This window comes from Papio anubis, chromosome 12 (assembly GCF_008728515.1).
Source record: "Papio anubis isolate 15944 chromosome 12, Panubis1.0, whole genome shotgun sequence".
NCBI lineage: Eukaryota > Metazoa > Chordata > Mammalia > Primates > Cercopithecidae > Papio > Papio anubis.
Window position 1 is genome coordinate 2,140,258 of NC_044987.1, and position 23,569 is coordinate 2,163,826.

The 23,569-nt window shown below is 42.3% G+C and overlaps 1 protein-coding gene across 8 annotated transcripts in view; it reads left to right on the forward strand.

The window, feature by feature from the left end:
• Positions 1 to 23,569, forward strand: part of OPCML (opioid binding protein/cell adhesion molecule like) — a 1,159,098-nt gene that overhangs the window by 886,490 nt on the left and 249,039 nt on the right. For all 8 annotated transcript variants that reach the window (XM_017949265.3, XM_017949264.3, XM_031653869.1 and 5 more), the window contains one exon: positions 15,724 to 15,956. In XM_017949265.3, coding sequence (XP_017804754.1) covers positions 15,724 to 15,956 — 233 coding nt within the window. The remainder of the gene's footprint in view (positions 1 to 15,723; positions 15,957 to 23,569) is intronic.

Sequence of the window (23,569 nt, forward strand, 5' to 3'; positions counted from 1 at the left end):
GAAGAGCAAAGTCTCTCATTTCTTAGAGGAGCAAAATCTGAAGCCCCAAAATATTTCATTCCTCATATTCATTTACCCTGGAATGAAGGTGATATTACAACAATCAGTGATGGTTTTCAAAACATCTCAATATGTTGGCCCCTTAGCATGAGCAAATGACAATACAATGAAATCAAATAGGAAGCAGTGAAGAATCAAGCTAAATATGTTGTCTCCTGCAGGAATCAATGGATCTCCTGTTAATAGAGAGGGGTTGGGGCTGAGCGAATATGGGGATGATGAGGGTCCTGGAAGAGCTTTATTGTTTTGGAAACAATTCTCACTCTCTTAATTATCTCCTGATGATGGCTGCAGACAGCAAAGTGGCGGCCCTGCTGAGATTTTCAGGTTGCTTCAAGTGACTTGGAGCTACACTAAAATAACAAATATGTTATAAATAGCATCAGCTTTACAGGGAGCCACACACAGAGAGCAAGGAGGGAGATGGAAGTGTTTGATTTAAATCTTCTTTCCAAGATCTGCAACTACTTCAGTGCTTAATGAAGGTAGGAGTTGGTCTTTGAGAATGCTTTAGATTAAGTACTTTAGGACCCCAAATTCACCAGTTGTCTCCCTTACGTATTACTGCCCTGATTCTTCGGTGCACAAGATGAATAATTTACTAAAAAGCACATGTAAGTATTTCTTTATTATTCATTATAATGAACTGAGACAAGAGTAATTCTCCACTCTGCTGGAATCCCCGAGGGCTTAACCAGGCTGTGTGTTGCTTTCCCACAGTTAATTTGAGTAAAATGGGACCCTTCTCTTTGTATCTGTGGCCTAAGTAGGACTTGTGCTAGTCGAGGTGTGAGCAGGAAAAGGAGAATGAGACACCCAGGGTGGACTGATGGCAAGGGCAATGTGAGGCCAAGTTATAAGAGCACAGACAGCAGATCTCTTGAGTGCCAAGTAGGGAAGTGTTACGAAAGAATCATTACAGAATACCAGGAATCTGCAGTCAGTGTGCTGAGGAACTGCATAATCATTCAGTAGTCACCTGAGTAGAACCAATTAAGGTGGTATATTGGCTGTAAAGTATAGAGTAAATTATGCATTTTCTACATATGCATTTCTAAAGATTTATTTCTTCTCTTTTTCCTTTTTTCTCTTTTTTTCTTCCTTTTCTCTCCCCTCTTCTTTCTTTCTCAACTTATTTATTTAAAATCCATGATAAGGAAACTCAACTTTCCCTACTTATAATGAAAATTTGGGTTTTCATGCCAGAGCTTCTTAAACCCTCTCAGTTACAAGTTTCTATGGAAGGATCCTCCTCTATAGAGAGCCCCACAAGCTCAGTCTTTCTTAGTGTTTTGCCCACATGTTGAGTGCTGTTTCATACACATGAGTAAAATGGAGAAGGCTGGAGAAATTCAGGTTACCTTCGGGTCAGACTTCCTGTTCTTTTGGTTGCCTCAGAGCAATTCAGAGAGTCCCAGCAGCTGAGAATACCCTCTTCCTCCCTTATTAGCAATCTGGTGGTGCGGAATTCTAGGTGACACAAATTAAAAGCAGCAACTCTTGGGACCTGAACTGGAAACATTTGCAAAAGTTAACCCTGTGGCTTTATTGCCTCCAGGGAATATCTCTCTGGGCTTTTCGTGGTCCAAGGAACGTGGTCCAAGTTTTGCCTGCCTTCTATTTTATTTTTTAAGAGAGACAGTTCGCATAATCTATATAAAATAAGCCACTATTCTGGAAAAGATGATTGGCTTATTAAAAATATATAGCATATATTTTTAAACAGGCAGAGTTGACATTCTACAGGAGCAATGCTGTAGGAACGGTGAAGACTTCACCTCCCATCCCTCCTCCGCCATCTGTCTCTGCCCATCTGTCTGTTTCATGAGAGTTTTATTTTTAAAAACTCAAATAAGGTTTTGTTCAGATGTGTAATCTGCAGGATGGCACAGGATGAATCAAGCAAAGTTACTGGCCTACTAGTTGGCCATTAAGCCCACAGTCACCTGAACACACGCAATTCCTGTTTTCTAAACTTGAGGCAGCACCGTCTATGGGTTGTGATTGGAAGAGATGGATGTCTTACTTAATTTTCCAGACTGTGTAACTGCTGTATGTGTAGATGGAGAGATGAACACTAGGAAATGTTAAAATCATTATAATGTGGGGGGTATCATTACTCTTCAGTTGTAAGTAATTATGTAAATATAATAGCAAACATTTATTGACTATTGACTATGCTCTAGAACTGTGGCAACAGTGCTAAAAAGAATAGTTTCTTTGCATATTCACTACAATCTATAGTAGTTGTTCATTTGTGTGTGTGTGTGTGTTTTGTTTTTTTTTTACAAATATTATTTCCAAATGAGAAAACTGATACTCACAGAGGATCAGTAATTTAGTAAATTACAGACCTGTGACTGGAACTCATATACTTCTTATTAAAATATTTATTATCTTACCCCATATGCTACACAGAAATTTTATGGACAGAATAAAAGCAAATCAATTCTCAGTATATTTTTTGGTTTCATAAATAAATCAGTCCTTTAGCAGTTCTGGGTGAGTTTCATTTGAACCAAAAAGGGAGGAGGTTTGTTTATGCACAATTCTGGAGAAAGAAGAATGGCCTTTGAGCTTTTGCCCGTCTTTGGGATTCTGTGATCCCGTACATTATATGTAGGAAGGTATTTGTAGGGAAATCTGTGGGCTGTAATTTCTGCAGTGCCAAAGTCTTTGCTCCCACGATACTTGTGCGGGAGCCTGTGGCTGACTTGCGCCATTCTTCAAAAAGATATCAAGCTCCCCAGACTCTCTGCTTTTAATTTAAAATTTTAATTTATACTTTTCCATGGATGATACTGAGACAGACATGGTCGTGAGTAAATATGTCAGGATAATCTATTGAATGGAATTAAAATGGTGTGTGCTTGGGAAACATTTTAATTTCATCTTGCTCACTTCTTTGCCAAGTATAATGAACAAATTGGGAGGCTGAATTTTAAAGCTGTTCAGGATGTGGAGGACGGGAGGGCAGAGTCAGAGCCAGATGACAAATAAATAACAAGAATTGTTCTGGGTGACTTCTTCAGGCATCCCTGACTAGTCAGTGGGCAGCTCCCTGAAAGGCTGTATGTAACAAGCAGGCAGGTGTGAGTGCTCTGCCTTCATTGCCTTTTACAACTTTCCATGGAATTCCAAACCATTGGTGATGACCAGAGGGGTTGGATATTGGGAAAGAAGGAAAATGGGGCTGGATAGTGGGAAAGAAGAGACTTTTCATCTTTCTTGCCTTAAAAGACACTTTTCTTCTATACCCAAAAGCTCATTGCTTCTGAAATGGCTTTGCCTTGTACTGTAGACTAACACAATTTAAGTTAGTCATGATGGAAGAAGGTGAACATAAAGGTGTCCCAAAGCCAGACTGTGACTCTAAAAGAAGAGATGACAATACCCTAGCAGATTGCTCAGTGCATTTTTCTGTGGAGACACCAATTGCTAAAATCTGTGCTTACTCGTCTATCCTAAGGTGCAACCCCATTCCTGACTCTAAAAAACTGCTTCACTAGCTAATGGTGTCACCTTGGGTTGGGAGTAAGACTCTTAGAATAATTTTCCCCTTTCCATGATGCCTGGCAGTATCTGTGCAGTGAATGTCTCCTTAGGGAATTGGATGTGTTTCTCTAAAGCTCCTTAACCCATTCACCTGTGATCTGATTCCAATCACTCCATTTCCCTCATCTCCTTCAGTGTTGACACGGTTTGCATCTGACTTCAGGAGTACCTCAATCTGCTTGCGAATGGTTCTTCTAGAGTGAGTGGTGTCCTGTTTATACACTGAAGCTGCCCAAGACAAGGACACTGGTGCCTAAGCTGTTGGGGCCTGTGGACCAACTGAATTCTGTTTCAGGTGTGCACAATTGTGTTGATTGATCTCCCAATTATATATTTTTAGAAATACAGCATTTCACCAACCACAGGACATCAATCTAGAAACCAGCCCATCAACCACTGTGTCAACACACTGTGAAAAAGGCCTCATCAAAATAAAAAGTTAAAGTTGTCTCAGTGGCTATAGCTGAGAAAATAAACTGCAGAGGGAAATGAAATCCCACTGCAGAATTCTACATAGGTTGAGTATACAACATTTCTGGAGAGTAAGACATTTTTGAGAAAACAGAAAATGTTACTAGAAGTGCAAGAATCTATAGGTAGACTGGAATGGCCCTAGACGGATTAGCTAGTAATGCTAAAAATGTAAATTTCGGGTTATTTCTGATTAACACCACATCAACGTCCATTTTTATAGATTTGAAAATACAGAAGGAGAAGGTATCAGAACTCCTTGGAAAAGGACATGTGAACAGATTCAGGATCACTTGGTGAAACTCACATGGACTCTCAGATCATAGAGCTTGAATTATATTTGTCCAGATGAGGCAATAGAGTCGTAGTAATAGAGCAGGCACTATTTACCTGGTATAATTCCTATTCTCAACACACATCACTTTCTTCAGTCCTCATGAGAGCGTTGTGTAATGCCATGAGGAAAATAACGTACATCCCACTTCACAGATGCACAAATGAAGATTCTGAGAGGTTAAACAAAATGCTTGTCTCAGTGTCCTCTGTTAGTAAGTGGCAGAGCCTACGTCTGTCCGATGACAGGCCTTCTCCTGAACAGCACATTATATAAAATTATCTCTACAATGCTCGTTTATACATTTCACAAAGGCTCATAAAGAACTCTCAACTCTCATCATCATTCTTGATATTGTCACTATGAACTTAGAAGACCCAACTGGCCTCTAAGTTAGTTCACACCCCCCATCATTAACAAGGGTGACTATTGCTCATTAAACACTTATTTCAACTTTTCATCATGTACAATTTCTTTCATTCCAGCTGATTTGCTCGAGGACTTTATTAAGACTTCTAATGCATTGAGCCTACCACATTCTCTGTATCCATCAGCCCCTCCTATCTTCACTCTTCTTATTCAATATTTTTTAATTCCTGTAATCCTTGGCTTCCTTCCTGTTGCTCACCCAGCGTACTCCAACACGGGATGAACCCATCATCTACATTCTCTATTCCTGAACCTGGGCATTTGCTGGAGAATATCCTCAAAGCTAGCAGAATATTGTCACTACAAATTCTTGACCACCAACTACAAATGGGACCTCAACATAGCCTATAAATCCCACTATAGTTCCCTAGTAATTTTGGTGTCATTTTCTGCAATAGTTATTTCACTTTTTTGCATCCTTCATCCCCTTTCTTCTGTTCTCCCACTTACCTTCAACTGATAACTTGGTCTTCTACTTTGGAGAAAAGAGAAACCATCACTCGATTGCCTCCTGCCTTTCCCATAGCTGAATCCACAGAGCTACCCAGGTTTCTCTTAATTTTTCTCCTCTTATGATAGAGCAGATGGAGGATCTTTCCTTCATGTGCTTTGTATCTGATGTTTTCTCACTTTCCCTGTAACTTTTCTCTGACAGTTATCCCCTTTCTCCTGCAGTAGCACTTGCTCCCATTGATAAGATCATTCTCATTAGTATATACTTACATACTGCAGTGTAAGAAGGCCTGGTCCTTGTCTCATGCAGTTTTGTTTCTACTGCCTAAAATCAGGCTACTCAAAGTGCATTAAGTCCTCAGCACGTGGGCTTGTTGGAAATGCAGACTATAGTCCCACTGAGATTTAGTGAATTAAGATGCACAGGTGATATGCGGACTAACAAAAGATTGAAACACCCCAGCACCCAATAGGTATTCAGTAAATATTTGCAAAATGAATTAATTAGTTCCCAAGTGTTCCTACCCTTAAAACAAATAAGCAACAAGAAAAAAGCAAAACAAAAACCCTTTGAAGAACCTAATTCCCTCTACCTCTGTGTCTTTGCCCCACTCCACTTTGCCATCAAAGTTCGTTAAAGTGTTAGCTGCAAACATTTCATCAACATCTCACGCCTGATTCTCTGACGACTCCTTCCTTCACTCTAGCTCCCTCAAGCTCTTCCTTAAGCTGCAGACCCTCTCAACATGTGACTGTACTCTCACATCTATAGGGAGGCAAGAGTCCCTTCACTATTCTTTCTGCCTCTGGCCCTGCTACAATCTATTCTCCAAAAGAAGTCCAGCCTATTCTCATGAAACACATGCCTCCACTTAAACCTATGCAGAATTTTTACCATAGAGATGTCCACCTCCGCAGCCCCGTGGAACACACCCATGTCCTCGTTTATCTTGCCTGGACTACTCTGGCTTCCACTCCATTCCTTGCCTGAGTCAACCTCAATCCCAGACCCCACATGTCTGCCCCGCCTTCTATCTAAGATGCTATCTGTACCCAACACTTGTACCCAGTTTTTCTTCTGAGTTATCAGCTTTAGATATTTGTTGTTAATCTAACCATTATGTTACTTCTGCAGCGTGGCCTTGTCTCTTGACTGCATGTGTGAGTAAGGGCTTGCCTGCGCCACCCCACTACATGGCCATCTGATATGGTGTGGACGTGTGTTCTCTCCAAACCTCATCTAGAAATGTGAACCCAAGATTGGAGTGGGGCTTGGTGGGAGGTGTTCAGGTCATGGGGGTGGATTCCTCATGAATGGTATGGTGCCCTACCAGCAGTAATGAGTGAGGAATGATTTCTGGCTCTGTTAGTTCACAGGAGAGCTGGTCATTTAAAAGAGCCTGGCATCTCCTCCCCATCTTTCTTGCTCCCTCTCTTGTCATGTGATGCCAGTTCTCCTTTCCCTTCTGCTCTGATTGGAAGCTTCCTGAGACCCTCACCACAAGCAGATGGCAGCACCACGCTTCCTCTACAGTCTGCAGAACTGTGAGCCACATAGACCTCTTTTCTTTATAAATTACCAGCCTTATGGTAATGGAATGGACTAAGACACCATCCTAATTCAGCTTGTACTCGTGTATCAGTGTTCTGTGACTTTATTTATTGCATATTGCTACCTCAAAGCTGCAAGCTTCACAAGGGTAGGGACGGGGTGTCTCTCCTAAATGTTCTATTTATAAGGTCTGACACAGTGTCTGGTCCTTAGCAGGTGATTACTAAATATCTGTTAAACAAATGGACAGATATATACTTTTTATTGTATCCATGAATGTAATAGGGTGCCTTTGTAACACTCCTGTGTCCTATCATTTGTCTGAACTCATAAGGACCTTGAAAGCAGGTATTGTCTTTTTAGATGTTTTTTGTTGTTATTTTTATTTCAACCTTGCCTACCTCTTCTTGGGAAACTAATAATGTGATCTCAACATACCCTGTGAATTTATAGAGTGACTTGAAGCCTGGGAAGAAACCATCTCAATCATTCATTATTTTGTTCAGAGAGCTTTCTCTGGCCTTTCTGCCCACCCTTACTTTTTGTAATTACGTTTCACTACCCTACGCTTTACTTCTGTTACCAAGATAGGAATTCTCCTCCTCTCTCCTCCCACAGCCAAGCAGTTTAACCCCTCTTTTGTAGTTATAAGCAATTTCTGCCTCTTTGTGGAGCCATCTTTCCATACAAATCATGCCTTTCATTTTCCTTCCCTGCATCAGATACTCTGTTCTGAGCTGCCGTCAGCACAGTTGCCTCACTTGCATGGTATGGGAAATTGCTCTCTGCATTCAGGTAGAGTCCTCACTGTGCTTGTGGGGACCAGAGGTTCCCCTTGCTTGCGTCAGGACACAATGAGCAATTTTTGGTGGACTCATCTGTCATCAGACATGGCTGAAATTGCAGCACATTATCATCCAGTGGTTGATTTTCTGCCTCCGGCGATGCTGTTTTCAGGAAAGCCCTCAACCTCCCTTGGTTGTGTTTCCACAACTCTGTGTCTTCATGTTGCAGGCCCTCATGTTGAAGGCATTAGTGTCTTTTCTCTGAGTAACCTCCCCTCCCCCTCCACGCACACATACAAATGCACACACACGTGGGCGTGCGCCCTTCCCATGTATTAACGTGACATCTCCCCTCCAGCTGCTGTTAGTGTGGTCCTGTCTGCCAATTTTCTAGCGAACTGCAGATGTCATATTATGCCAGACTTCAAAGTCAACCCCTTGCACTACTGAAATATTTTTGTGCTGTACTCTCTGTAAGTAGCTCTTATCCCTCACCATTTTTTCTGCAGAGGCTTTCAGATACATTCTCAGCCAATACCTTATCAGCAAATATTAGCTCTAGCAGAGTTATTACTCTCGTTGCATTTCCGACTATCTGAATCGTAAAGTTTTCCCCTACATAATTTAGGGTCCTTGTTGATGTTCTGAAGTTGGCTCTATTTGTAACTCAGGAAATAACTGAGTAGTTAAAGCCTTCTGGGAAAACAGCTTTTGCAATTTAGAATACCTTGGGAGTTGATCTAAATATGTTTCATTTTGGCCTGCCTGTTCTTTTTCCTTTAAAAAAATTATTTATCATTGGTTTATGAGTTTATTAAAGCAAGGTCTTCCTCCCAGTTTTTGGACTGGCATTATTAATATGTTTTGATACACAGTAAGGTTTTTCTTAGCAAAAATTCAATTAACTCTCAATTTATGAAAAAGGAAAACCAAAAAGTTACAAGATAATGTGGGGGAATGTATTTAAAAAGTAAATTCAGAGAAATGCATTTCGGCTTTAAAATTCCACCCAGCATTTCTTCATTTGAGTATTCTATAGAAGACCACTTTAAAAGCAGGGGTCAAGGATGGGAAGAGAGACAAGATTTTCATCGATTTCCAGTGGTAACTATTAAAAAATCTTTATATATGTGCAATCATAAAACAAGGTATAAATGCCTTAAGCTTACACTCTTATATGACTGTAACTTCTGAAATTATAACTTATGCACATATATAGCCACTAAAATTTAAACTTGGAACACTAACTTAATGGAACAGGTGATGTTTTATTAGAATTAAATCCACTTTGGGAGGCTGAGGTGGGCAGATCATAAGGTCAGGAGATCGAGGCCATCCTGGCTAACACAGTGAAACTCCGTCTCTACTAAAAATATGAAAAATTAGCCGGGCGCGGTGGCGGGCGCCTGTAGTCCCAGCTACTCTGGAGGCTGAGGCAGGAGAATGGCGTGAACCAGGAAGGTGGAGCTTGCAGTGAGCCGAGATCGTGCCACTGCACTCCAGCCTGGGCGACAGAGCGAGACTCCGTCTCAAAAAATAAAAATAAAATAAAAAATAAATAAATAAATAAGTAAATAAATAAAATTAAATCCCAAGTTGCAGTGTGGATGTGGCACTGACTGCTGTAAGGCCTTCCCTTCTGAGTTCCACCCACATCCTGTGATAATGAAGTTCTCCTTCCACAGTGGCTCATTTCAGTGCTTGGGAACCTTCATTACTACAGTTGAGCCCGCATCATTCAGCTTTTGCTGGTAGGAAGGCATCACTGACAAAGCCAGTCACCTCTGTATTTTTGTCATTAGCCTGAGACAGTGCAAGGACTTCTCAATATGCCAGTGTGGTGAACACAGATGCAAACCTGAACATTTACATTTAATTGTTGTCATACCACATTTAGCATAGGTTTATATTATACATCTCCCAATTATAATAGAAAAGAAAACACTAAATTGAAAAATATACATAAAGAGCCCATGGACTCTGTGTGTGTCTATGTGTGGGTAGATACAGATAAAGATATAGATTCAGATATCCTGCAGAAGGACACATGTATGTCCCCACATATATGTCTCCTTATGTGGGTTCTTTTGATGCCCATTTGAGAAACATTGTCGTACACCTTTTATCATTATAAATATGTATCGATGACCTACTAGCTGCTGGGTAGAGGCTGGGAGGTACTGGTGATACTGAGTATGGTTACTATCCATGTGACATAGTTTAACACATGAGAATATAAATTAAATTCAGAGATGTAAGCTCTATGAAGAGTCTAGGATCTTCGGTATTATCCGTATATTACAAAGAGAATGGAGGTTTAGGATGATGAGTCTGAATTACAGATTTAACTACATTTGCCTTTGTCTACTAATTAAAACACAAGGGTATGCACCCTGTTTTAGGTATTATCACTGTAACAAAGGAGGAACTGTAAAGGCATTTTCTAGTTAACTCTCAGTTTTTCAAAATATCAATTATCAATTCTTCGAACACGTACAAAGTCATCAATATATGAGGACACCATTGCTGAAGCTGGTTTAAAAGACTTGCTCTCCAACCACCCAGATCACTTAAATGTTCCTGCAGCTATCTGTGCGTGTATGTGAGATGAGAATTTCATTTTAAAGTTAGACATAATTTTCGGACATGCATCTTATGGCTCCCAAGGTTAGAGTTATAAACATTCAGCCATTCAACATCTGGCACGTAGGCCATGGAAGGGCATTTCCTGAGAATTCTGTTCCAAATATGTTCACAGTTCCCATGATACACTCTCCATTCCTTACCTTGTTTTATTTCTCTCCAGGTGTCATTCTGAAACAAACATATCTAGACATACATGTTTCCTTTGTCTCTCACTGGGTATAGTGTCATGGGGCAGGAACATTGTTGGCCTGTTCCTACTGTGTTCTCAGCTCCTAGGAAGTTACCTCGTGCACCTTAGGCACTCATTCAATATCTGTTGAATGAATCGTGGCACTTTTATTTTTTATTTTTTATTTTTTTTGCATTTTCAAAGACAAAATATAAAAACAAAAGTAAAGAATACAAAAAAGTTAAAGCCGACCGATTTTACTTTTCCGTGATTATTTTGATTAAAATTCCAGCCCATCACTTGCCTGGTTTCTTTAAGGCAGTGAGTGATTCTCCAAGAGGAGTCCCCAGAGCCGCAGTATCAACATCCACTGGGAACCTGTTGAAAATGCACATTCTGGTTCCCTCCAGGCCCATGAACCAAAGGCTCTTTGAGGGCTGGCTTCGGCAATCTGTTTTTGATGCACAGTAAAGGTTGAAAACCACCGCTTTAAGGCATGGATTTCCCTAACTGCACCTCTTCCTCTGGAAACAAAACAAAACAACCCTGGATCTTAACCCCATGGCACATATTGAGAAAGATCTCTGCCTTCTGATGTCTGTCAGGCGTTTCTTTGCTCTTCCAGACTCTCATTTACACCTTCTTTCCTCACACATGGCTAGAGGTTAAGAATGTGTACGAGTGTCTTCCAGATAGGTTTCCTTTTTTCCTGTCTGTGCCTCAGGTTCCTCATCTGTAAAATGTGGATATAATATTAACAGAACACATCTCAAAGGGTAGTTATGAGGATAGAATGATTTGATATATTGAAAGTTCTTACGACTATGCCTGGTTCTGTACAAGCAATATACACTATTAGAGGTTACTTGTGATGTAGTTGTAATGAGTTCTGTTTTATCAAGGATCAGTAGGTAGGGTTAGCTTGGAATGTAAGAATTTAAAATATCTGAAATAATTTCCAAGAGATCAGAAAGTTGTCATTAACCTTCCTCAACGTGCCTCTTGGCTCCCCTTATTTAACATCAAAAGTGTTCCCCTCTGTGCTTCTTGTTAATGAGGGTCCAGGACATGGCCACAGACAGCAGGGAAGGAGCCTGAGTTTAGAAGAGCACTCAAGCCAACTTTTTAAGTCCTTCCCTGCGTTCTCTTTCCTGCTGTTCAGGGGACCATGGAAGAGTCCTAAGGTGATGGAAGAAAGCACAAAGCCATGAAACTACATTTTCTTTTGAAGCACAGCAACATCATGAGGAAAATAACTTTCCTCAACTGACTTCATTGTTTCACTCAGTTTCTCTGTCGTTAGGTTCTGAGAACCATACAAACTTGGGAACCATCTTTGCCCATTTAGAGAGATGGCTTTTCCTCAGTTACTCTTTTCTGTTTGCACTCCATGCCCATAAGGAGGCCCAGGTCCAAGAGCAAGTACACCGGATCATGGCCGCTCACCTGACGCAGGATTAACCAAGGAAAACACAGGCTTTCCAAGGGCTGTGTGACCAGGGCACTGAGAGCGTGCTCTGGCCCAGAGAGCAGTTTTGGATTGACCTGTTTCAAAGTCCGCCCTTACTCAAGCCTGTGGCCGTTTGCACTGGTTCTATGCACCCTCAATCTGTAGTGGTTGGTCCTGTGCAAGGACAATGATAAGATTCAGGAAATGCACTTCAAAGATCTCAAATTACCTAAAGTTGATCTGCTTGAGTAAGTGCCTGAAGTTGCAATGTAATTCTGCATCTCCCTTCTGACAGCTCCCACTTCACACATCATCCAGGAGACAACCTTCTTTCGTTTTCTTTGTCACCTCCATCACCCGACTATCATGGAACGGGGTACCAGTCTCGAAGGAGACCCCCACAGAAGCAAAACAGAGCACTAAAGGCAATGATACCTGATTGCATCAGGAATAGATTCATGGCCAAGCTACTGCATTCTCCATTTTGAATTAGAACTCGGAGATGAGACATGTTCTAACAGAGGGCACTGTGATTTAGCATATCAAAATAAACAGTATTTGTATTTTCCCAACATTTCTGAGTGTATTGGGTTAAACAAGGCACTTCCAGTAAAATAATAACATCTTTTTATAGTCATTTGACAAGGCCTGGTAAAATGGTATCATATGCTTTCCAGATACTGAGAAATTGAATGAATTTAATACTGGGTTATAAACCCCTTTGCAAGTCAGGTATTTTCCAATTCATTGCGTTAAAAGAAATTGAAAGAGGAATTAATTGATTTGTCAGCTGCGAGATCATTAAAATTATCTTTGAAGCTATATTACTATGTGATTTTTGGCATATATCTTGGAAAGCATTCAAATAATTGAGTGGCATTGCTATGCACAATTTTCATTTCCATGTTCTTACGTGAGCAAGGTTTCTCTAAAAGCAAAAGTGGGAATAGAATTGATCCTGAACTCCATCTCATTCTAGCAGTGAGTGATATTTATCTATGGCATTTAAAAAAGGGGCTTATCCATCTATTTAAAAGCTGTATTTCTAGTAAGTTTACTTTTTCATGTTTAATTATTACTTAACGAAATATGCTATATATTTATGTTCTATCAATTTTATATTTGTAATGACCATTCATTTAAGAAATATATTATTGCTTAAAGTTTTATGGTCATAAGACATAAAAGAAATTCAAATTTCAATCTCTATATATTTTTGGTTGCAAATAAATATGGTAGGTGATCAATAAAAGACCTTCAAGCATGAAATACATTCTTCTGCAGAAGATATATAATGGGAAAACAAGTTCCAGTTTAAAAAGGAACAATGCACATGTTATGACTTTTAGAAAAAGAGTTCCTGAATTTTGAAAGCAGATAATCATGAGTATTAATCACTATGATATTTAAATTCTACTAAACAAATACACACGCACACACAGGAATTTTGTGACTTAAAAAAATATTTTAAATGTGAATATTTTCTAAAGACCAAAAAATTCATCCTTTTCCATTGTAGCTTACATGATTTTTTATGGCAACTTAAAAATGTGCAAGGGGTTACATAACTGAGCAAAATTAAAGCAAGAATATTTGTTTTCACTTAGTCACTTGGGTTGTGTGGTGCCTCGAAGACCACACAACTAGAAGGGACTGGAACATCACGCCCTTCACTCTGTCTCAATTTAGCATCTACTTCCAGGTATTTTTGGAATTCTACTATTCGAACTTTCTTTGGGAGGAACTCTTCAAACAGGGATTCCTCCTTTATGAAAATTCACCTATCCTTAGGAAAGGTTTGCCCTTATCAGTCATTTGCAGTTGAGAATGAATACATTTATCATATTTTTTCCCTAAGAAAAGCCTTTGAAAGCGGGGAGCAGGAAGGATCCATTAGGGTTTAAGACCCATTAGGGCATCATAAGGGAAATAGAAAAATGCTATGGAAGCAAGAAAACAACAGGAAAAGAAGTGAGATGCCTCGTGATGTGGAGGAGATAACATGACTTCAATTTTTCTTTATACCAATGACATTTCTATAATGATGGGAAAGAATCATTCAATGGTACCTAAATTATCAGGTCCTACTGGTGGATGCAGTTGGGCCCTGGAAACTCGCTTACCTAGAAAGCTTGCAGATTGAGGTCTGTAACTGCTGGTGTGCAAGGGATGCCTGTGGTCAAATTAAAAAAAAATAGTTTCATTGGAATATTAGAGTATGATTCTATTTCAGGTGAAAACGAATCAACACAAGCTTCATACAAGTTCATGCATGTGTATAAGGAGTAAGATGTAGACCGAGATATAACAAGTTGCTACCAAATCACCAGTGGGTGCTGGGCATTGGTGAGGAGTGAATGGTTAGCTGGGCCTGTATCATCTTGGTGTTATTTACATGTATTATTCATTTTGTATTGTTCACATGCTTATTTAGAAAAGAAAAATCTCTTCCTACGATATTGTGAGAGTGCCTAATACCCTCCCTACCCAACTTCTCAGCGGCTGAAGGGCAGATGGGCCAGTTCATAAAAAGGCCTGGGTTACTGGAAGCTGGTACTACTTTTATTCTTCCTACCAACCAAGGAGAGGACCGCCGTAGATCCGGTGTTTTCCCCATTCTAGAGGGCTGTGGTTCTGGTGCTTGGAGACCCAGAGCCACTCAGGCCAGGTGAGACTGGCCACTTGACCAGATCCTGACCTCTCTACTGCAGCCAGTGTCTCTGGGGTCCTTCTGTCTCCTGAGACCTGCCTGAAGGATCACTGCTGCCACCCAAATGTTAGGTCAGATCCAGTGAGGGAAGGCCATGCCTATTCCCCGTGTTCTCCTCACCTGCAGGTGTTGGACTCACGTCCCTCCTCTCTCTGCCAGGACATTGGCAAGGCTGGTTGTCATTGTGCCTTCCTATGTGTAGCATGGAGTGATGGGTGTGCACCCACATTTAGAAAGCATTCTGTTTCCTCATGCTTCCATTCCCACGTCCTCAGTTCCTGGGCACATGCACAGATGTCCAGCACGTTCAGTCTTGTGTCAGGCCTGACAGCCCGCAGGTCATCCACACCGACACATGGGTCTCGTTTGTGTTCATAGCCTCAAATTGTTAAGGAGAGTAGGTGGGAGGTGGGGGCACAGCTCCCTGCTTTGATAATAGCCTTGTTCTGTCTCCCAATGGGACAGAGTGTCTGAGGAACAGGGACTCTGCTGATAATTTTCTTCTTTCCTCTCCTGATGTCCTAAGATGCAGTTTTGACTTCCTCAAAAACTGTTGGCTTTCTAAGGTGAATTTTACCAACCCATGTTATAAATTGTAGTTTGCAGGCTTTGCGCTGCTTAGGGGTATAAGGAGATTATCAACACCAGGGAGGTCTGGAGGTAAATATGTTCAATTTTTGATTAACTACAAGTTAAGTATTTGCTTTGTGGATTATCTATGACCTATTTGAAATGCTGATCCACTCTCTCTCCCATGTGCCCCTGGGCCACTTCTTCCTCAAGGTGGTAAATGTGCTCAAGAAACATAAACTAATTTTCATATAAGCCTATGGGATAAAAATAACAGGGAAAGCGAATGGATGGCAAAGATATTCACATAATATGTCTCGAAATCAAATAGAAGTGATTTTGTATCGTCAGTTCTTCAAGATGATTTTGGTCACTCTTAGTTTATATTTAGGAAGTTTCATCAGTAATTGTTTCCTTTTAGTACTGTGTTACGTTGTTTCAATTACTCCTCAGAATGCAACATCATATCTACCACGTTATATAATCTCTCCACTCTCTTTCCCTTCTTCCTCCCTCCACCATTCCCGGCCTCACTGCAGGTGCACCATAGATGACCGGGTAACCCGGGTGGCCTGGTTAAACCGCAGCACCATCCTCTATGCTGGGAATGACAAGTGGTCCATAGACCCTCGTGTGATCATCCTGGTCAATACACCAACCCAGTACAGCATCATGATCCAAAACGTGGATGTGTATGACGAAGGTCCGTACACCTGCTCTGTGCAGACAGACAATCATCCCAAAACATCCCGGGTTCATCTCATAGTGCAAGGTAAGTCCCAGCTGGATCTGGGGTTGCCATTCCCGTCAGTGATGGAAGGGAAGAACCATGTTGGTGTTTCTTCTACTTGTGTGTGAAGACACAAAAGCCATCTTCCTCTATTGAATCCAGAGTTTGAGTATATGTCTTGGAATTTTTCCCATCGAACGGGTACTTAACTAAGTGCTGAATATCTTCTCAGAGTTTGTAAATGTTATCTTTAGCCCTTCTGTTCTCATCAGTAAGTTGTATAACATGCACTGGTTGAGCTCTCGTAAGTTACTTAGCACTCTGGAGCTGGGCTGAGATACGTTCAAACATAGATAAATACGGTACTACTCTCAGTGCCTTTTAATTCTCTTATAGGCTTGTCATAATAAAAGACTAATAATGCTGATGAGAAACCCTGTGACGTGACTGCTTTTGCACAGTTGCTGGTCACGCGTGCCCTGGAGGGGTCTCTGAGTGCTGTTTGGGCAGATCCTCCCTGGCAAGGCTGCTGTGTTTAAACACTCTCTCATAGCCTGACGATGGAGCCCACATCCAAGAGGGATGTTAGTCAGAATGATAGCTGCAGGTCAATGTTGGTAATAAATTCAGACAATTTTAAAAAGGGGGAAGGAGGAAGGAAGACTTAGCAACTTCTTCCACTCTCCTTTAAAAATGTGAATCAGGATGGCCCAAGAATGGTATCACATGTGCATTTTAAAATAGCTTTTAATTTAAATTTCATATTACACCTCAAAAATGGGGCTGAAGAAATGTCAGATTCTCAGATATTAAATATTGAGAATTAAAAACACATGCAGATAGCAGTTCCGAGAATTTGAGAACCATTTTAAAGCAAGGCAGCAATCCAAGTGAACTTATTTTGAACTTGACCCCAACTATCATCACCATGTAAAGCAATTTCTGTCAGGTGTTGGCTCATGGCAGGAATGAAGTTCTAAGCACATTAGTTCCGTCACCCAGTGACACATCCTTCCTCCACCAAATGAAAGGTTCAGGTGGACTTCTTTCAGAGCCTCCTTTGCAGATATCTTGAGGAAACACAGTGAGCTCTCGGAAAGGGTCCCTATGTGTGATTTAGTCTTTAGCATCTGCCTTTTTATCAGATCCCATCTGTCATAGATTCAACAGATTTTTTTTTTTTTTTTTTTTAGTTTGTGAAACGTGTATGGCATCCTTGCTTAGCTAAGATAGATTCCTCATCTCTGGTTTAAAAAAAAAAAAAAAAGACCATGATGTTGCTCATTTCAATTGGTATCCTAGAGAGAGGTTGCATGGGGGCTGTCTATTCATGCTTCAGTCACTTGTACCATTCAGGTTGCCCATTCTTTCCTTTTGGCGCAAGCAGCCAGGCCTGCCTCTGTAGCCATTTGTAACGGCATGTGTGGGGCCAGAGAGCTGTCTGCTGCCACTGCTGTTCCCCAGCAGTCCCTGGCTCTGCCATGCTGCCTGAAGCTTTGCTCCTGCCCAGCCTCCAAGCCCTGCTCCCCTCCTCGCGTGCTTTCAGGCGTTCACACACGCCTGCCATCCGACAGACGTCTACAGACGCTGCGGGTTTCCACTCTCCATACACGTCCACCCACGGCTCTGGAGCGACAAGACTGCCTGCCATCTGGAGATCAAGACAACTGTCACATCTGATACTTCTCCTCAGAGGACGACAGAGGCACTTGGTGAGATCAGTCATCAGAGATGAGCTGGGCTATCTGTTGAAAGTTTCTGAGGGTGTAGAAAACAAGAGACTGTGAGCTCTCACTACCCCACCTGCCTGCACCTGGGCTTGGTTCCAGAGGAGCTGACATTCTCAGCATCGGAAGTGACACCTCAGTGCCACCTCTGTGGCCTTGACAGCAAAGTTATCTTCAAATTCAGGAAATGTGGCACTGAAATAAAAAATAACTGTCAGGCACTGTAGAGAAACAGACTCAAACCGAGCAAGCCTATCCCTTTTCAAGAACTAAGACAGATGATGTAAGCACATCAAAGTCAATGCACAACATAATGGGCTGGGGGCCCAGTGACAGAGAAGGATGTTCTCCATAACACACGCTAAGCGATCCCTTGGGTGGGATGTGGCAGCCTATGAGGTGTCCCTGTGGACCTCCAAGCTTCAGGTCAGAAAAAGTCTGAGGACAGCATGGCATCTATTCCAGAGGTCAGCTCCTCAGTCTCCACATTCCAGGCCAATTGACGATCTCTTGGGTGCAGGACCTTCTCTTGGGGAGGATCTGGGTCAGTCTCAGAGGCAGTCAGGACCCCCTCTTGTGGGAGGGGAGGATGTTCTCTTGGGGAGGAGCTTCACTTGGGGAGGATGCTTCTCTTGGGGAGGACCTTCTCTTGGGGAGGAGCTTCTCTTGGGGAAGAGCTTCTCTTGGGGATGATGTTCTCTTGGCGAGGACCTTCTCTTGGGGAGGAGCTTCTCTTGGGGATGATGATCTCTTGGGGAGGATCTTCTCTTGGGGAGGAGCTTTTCTTGGGGATGACGATCTCTTGGGGAGGACCTTCTCTTGGGGAGGATCTTCTCTTGGAGAGGACTTTCTCTCAGGGAGGACCTTCTTTTGGGGAGGAGCTTCTCTTGGGGAGGAGCTTCACTTGGGGAGGATCTTCTCTTGGGGAGGACCTTCTCTTGGGGAGGATCTGCTCTTGGGGAGGATGTTCTCTTGGGGAGGAGCTTCTCTTGGGGAAGAGCTTCTCTTGGGGAGGATGTTCTCTTGGGGAGGACCTTCTTTTTGGGGAGGAGCTTCTCTTGGGGATGATGATCTCTTGGGGAGGACCTTCTTTTGGGGAGGAGCTTCTCTTGGGGAAGAGCTTCTCTTGGGGAGAAGCTTCTCTTGGGGAGGACCTTCTCTTGGGGAGGAGCTTCTCTTGGGGAGGAGCTTCTCTTGGGGATTATGTTCTCTTGGGGAGGACCTTCTCTTGGGGAGGAGCTTCTCTTGGGGAAGAGCTTCTCTTGGGGAAGATCTTCTTTTGGGGATGACATTCCTTTGGGGAGGACATTTCCTTGGGGAGGATCTTCTCTTGGGGAGGAGTTTCTCTTGATGATGACGTTCTCTTGGGGATGACATTCTCTTGGGGAGAAGCTTCTCTTTGGGAAGATCTCTCGAGGAGGACATTCTCTTGGGATCCTTGGCAGGCTGGTTTGTAGCTTTACTGAGTGGCTGCAGTGAAGGCGGTCAGAAAGCTGAATTCTTTCCCCTTGCTTAGTGATGCAGTGACTTGCTCTTTCTTTGGAAGGCAGTTGAATTACCAGAGGGTGGATGTAGAGACCCCACTACTCAATTAGAAAGAAGCCCCAGAGTTATTCTCCCAGCAGCCATCAGCTTTTGTCCAGTCTATAGATTAATTTTTCAGACATAGTGTTAGTTCAGGTTAGATAAAGATAATGAAAGTTTCCTAATCCTCTTAAAGAAAATTTATCTGACTGAGTAGAAAGCTTTTGGAAGACAATAAGGCATGTATAAAACTGAGGCCTAATCTCACCTTTAATTTCAAACTGCTGATGGGTATTGATTTTGCAATGAGAAAAACAGAAAAATTTCCGAGCTGCCACTTGTCTGTTTATAAAAACAAAAAGGTGTTTATACATCTTCTGTCCATTTGAGAAGTGGGTATCTCATTCCTTCTGCCAACCAGATGCCATCAGCAGAAGGGAGTGCACACCTACGGGGCCCCGCTTTTTCCCTCCTGCCATGGGAGTGCCTGAGAGATACTCTGCCACCAACCTCCCTGCCTGCCGTTTCCTGTTGTAGAAGGTGGCCTTTGCCACATATCTGATGGAACTAATTTCCAAATCCTTCTCATTGAGAACAGAAGCTGCCTTCATTAAAATCGTGTCACTGATACCTGAGGTACATCTCAGCCACTGAGGGGATCAGCGCAGGTACTGTGTGAGCATGTGATAATGTGATCTAGGCTGCATACCTCAGTGTGGAGGAAATCTGGAGCAAGGGGGAGGCACCGCTGTGGGGTCAGATTAGTTGGGGGGAAAATCAGCCTGGCAGCCCTGCAGATCAGGAGAAAGCGGGAGAAGCTGAAGGCACAAGCACAGGCAGGAGTGACTCCCATCCCCACTAAGCAGTGCAGCCAGGGTGACCGTGGCCTACCTGCAAAGAGCCACGGAAACTGAGAGCACTGTCCACAGGAAACTGAGAGCATTCATCCTCATACCTGGAAAGAGGAAGAATTAAAATGATATCACCCAGATTTTTTAGTTTGGAGAAATGCTAGTGATTGGGGAGATACGATCCTATGTCTCCTGGAAAGAACAGCTTTGGGCTTACGAGGTCTAGGGATAAACAACACACAAACATTACATAGATGATGCAGAACTAGGGAACAGGTGTAACCTAACACCAGAAAGGGTGTATTTGAGATTCAGCATGAATTTCCTGGCTGGAGAGTAGGTAAATGTTCCGAGGTTAACTATTCTTAGAGAACAGTAAGAATCATAATTTATTTATATCCAACCTCAGCACTTAGCACACCATCTGAGGCATAGTAGGCACTCGGCAAATGTTTGCACAATGAGCAGAAGCAGATTGATATGGCTACTGGAGTGGCATAGGAGCACAGTGATCATAAAGCATCTTCCCACAGATATGGGTGGCAGGGGAGTCAAAATATGTCCAGATGACTCGGAGAGGACAGTCATGGGGGAAAGGTCCCTGGAGGTGAGAGGGTCCTCAATGTGACAAACTGAGAGATTGTTCTAAAAGGATAACACAAATTCCCTACATTTGTCTAGTACTTTACAGAGATGGCACAGTTTTTGTCACCTTTGACCCACACAACAAACCCTGGAAGACTGTAATGCAGTGACTGTTATCTCCATTTGCAAATTAGGTAACTGCAGCTCATGGAGGTTGAGCCTGACTGAGTCCCCAGTGAGTAAGTAGCAGAGGTGGGTCTTGAACCATGGCCACAGGACTTTGAGAGTAGTGTCTTTTCAGCGTACTGCAGTCCCTCCAATGCCAACGACATCCAAAGTTAGTTCTTTGCTCTAGATCATGGAACATTTTCAGGATTTCTCTCTCTCTCTCTCTCTCTCTCTCTATGTGTGTGTGTGTATGTGTGTGTTTGTCATATTTCCTTCTACTGATATTGCATTGCATTGCATTGTAGCAGCAGAAGTTGAGGACAAAGCTCAAGAAAGAAAATTAGTGGTGGGAATGGGACGCCAAAGCTACAATAAATGATGTAGAGAGGCTGTGAGGGGGCAAAGAGAGGATAATTAATTTTCTAGTAGCTCATCCCTCGAGGGATGTGCATTTTAAATGTTACCACTTTATCCTATCTAAATACTGAAAACCCTGGCCCCTCTGCAGATCCTGAATCTCATTGTCATTCTAACTGTCATGAGCTCCTCAGCATTCTGAAAGAACGCAGAGATCTATGTGTGCCAGTGGTATGTCATTGTCGTTGTTGTTGGAGATAGATGGAGTAAGAAGACCTGTCTATGGTTGCTTCTTGGATGTTGGTATCCTCTACCTACTCTCCTGCCTTGTTTGGAAATCTCTTCACTACAGGGTACTTCCTTTTATGGAATGAACTCCTCTTGCTAGGCCCAATTTTATGCAGAGGGCTAGAAATGATGAATTTTATTAAATTCTTACATAGGAGGCTCCACAGCAAGCTTATGCAATTTCTATGTAAACAAAAGACTGCATCTCTTAGCCTGGTGTCAGTTCAGGTGAAATTGGTTGGTATCTGAAGTTGAGTTTTGCATGTAAAGAAAATGGGTTCCCAGTCCTGCCAGTCCTAGATATTGCTAATCACCAACCAACCTCAGCATTGGGCGTGCTAAGTATAAACGTTATCTCAGCCGTTCCTTACATCTATCCACTCTACAAAATATACACCCTAGTCATGTTTACAAATAAGGAAACGGAGGCTTAGAAAGATTAACACCTTATCCAACGCTGATGCGGCTGCCACATGCTTTAAATCCCTTTCACTAGACTTATTCGTGGAGGTTAAGCTTTTCTCATGAAAAAAAAGGTATCAAAATACAAATAGTTAACAAGGCACTTTACATGCATTATCTCTTTTGATTATGCTTCCCAAAAGCCCAAGATGACAGAATAGAAAGCAAACCTTTCCAAGACCAGAAAGTGAGATTCAGAGACTTGGAAGTGATTTATCCAAGTTAACACTAGCGAGGAAGTGTCAAAGCAACACCCAAGGCCAGGTGTACTCACTCTGTAGCCAGCAGAGTGTTCAACACACCACTGACTCAGAGTTGAGTACGTAGACAGGCACTTGTTCTTAGGTGAGAAAAATGTCAACCTTCAGAGGTGCTCCAGAAAAGGGTGGGCCCTGAGGAGACAATTCTGGGTTGGGGGCAGCAGGTGGATCCTGGGATTGCACCAAGGAGCGGTTGCAGCAGGCCCAGGGAGACAGGACCATAGGTCACAATTTTGCCAGGGATTTACCTATTTTCAACTCTTTCTTTGTAAGCAATCTCTTTTTTTAGGCGATTTTCTCCTCTTTTCCTAAATATTACCCAAACATTTAAACGAACATGTGTGCTCATAGACTTAAAGAAAAGCAGGCAGTTAACCTGAAATAAATTTGATGTATTCAACCTGTATTTAAAATTGTAATCACATTTACTCTTCACAAAGGCAGGGTAGAAGAGTGGAAAACAACAGGACCGGCCAGAAGAACGCTCACTCCTCAGACTGCGCTCGGCTCCTAACAGCGCAGGCCTGCGTCTCCAAGACGTTCCTCTCCCGGTTTCTTATCATGGGGTGAAGAGTAGAATTCAGAGTAATTTCTTTATGTGCACATATGCATACTTTAATCCCATGTGTGATTGTGTGTGCATGTGTGTTTGTGTGTGTGTGTGTGTGTGTGTGTGTGTGTATGTCAATGGGAAATAAGATTCTGAGAAGGGGTCTCTAAGCTGCAAATTCTGTGTATTTGTGCAGATAAAGCGCACAGCCAAAATTAGGTTAAGGACTTTACTGAGCATCATTTCCTTGACTTTGCAATGGAAAGGTTGAACTGGTGGTATGAAAGTCCTTTCTAGTTATTCTGTTATGATTTTTCAGTGTAATTTATCTGAGAATTTGTGTGCAACCAGGAGTCTCTGCACTCTGTGTCTCTCCTACTTTCACCCGCCGATGGGACAATTATTAGGTTGGTATGAAAGTAATCGCAGTCTTCTGTCATTGTTCTTACTATTTCTTATTTGTATTTTTCTCCAGAGGCTTTAGGATTTAGGGTCCCTTGCTAACACTGCTAGTTGGGGTGACTGTAAACCTTGTTGTTCACGTTTTTCGTTAGAGAAGGTGGAAGAGAAAGATGCCATTTGCTTCCCAGTTCTTCTTTGACATTTGTAACCTCCACAACCCACGTCAAGCGGACACATATTTAATGGACGGTGGGGTGGAATTCCAGAGGCCACAGAGGAAATAGCCATAAAACCTATAAAAACTGTGTGAGTGGCTGGGCGCAGTGGCTCACACCTGTAATCCCAGCGCTTAGGGAGGCCAAGGCAGGCAGATCACAAGGTCAGGAGATCGAGACCATCCTGGCTAACACGGTGAAACCCCGTCTCTACTAAAAATAGAAAAAATTAGCCAGGCGTGGCAGTGGGCGCCTATAGTCCCAGC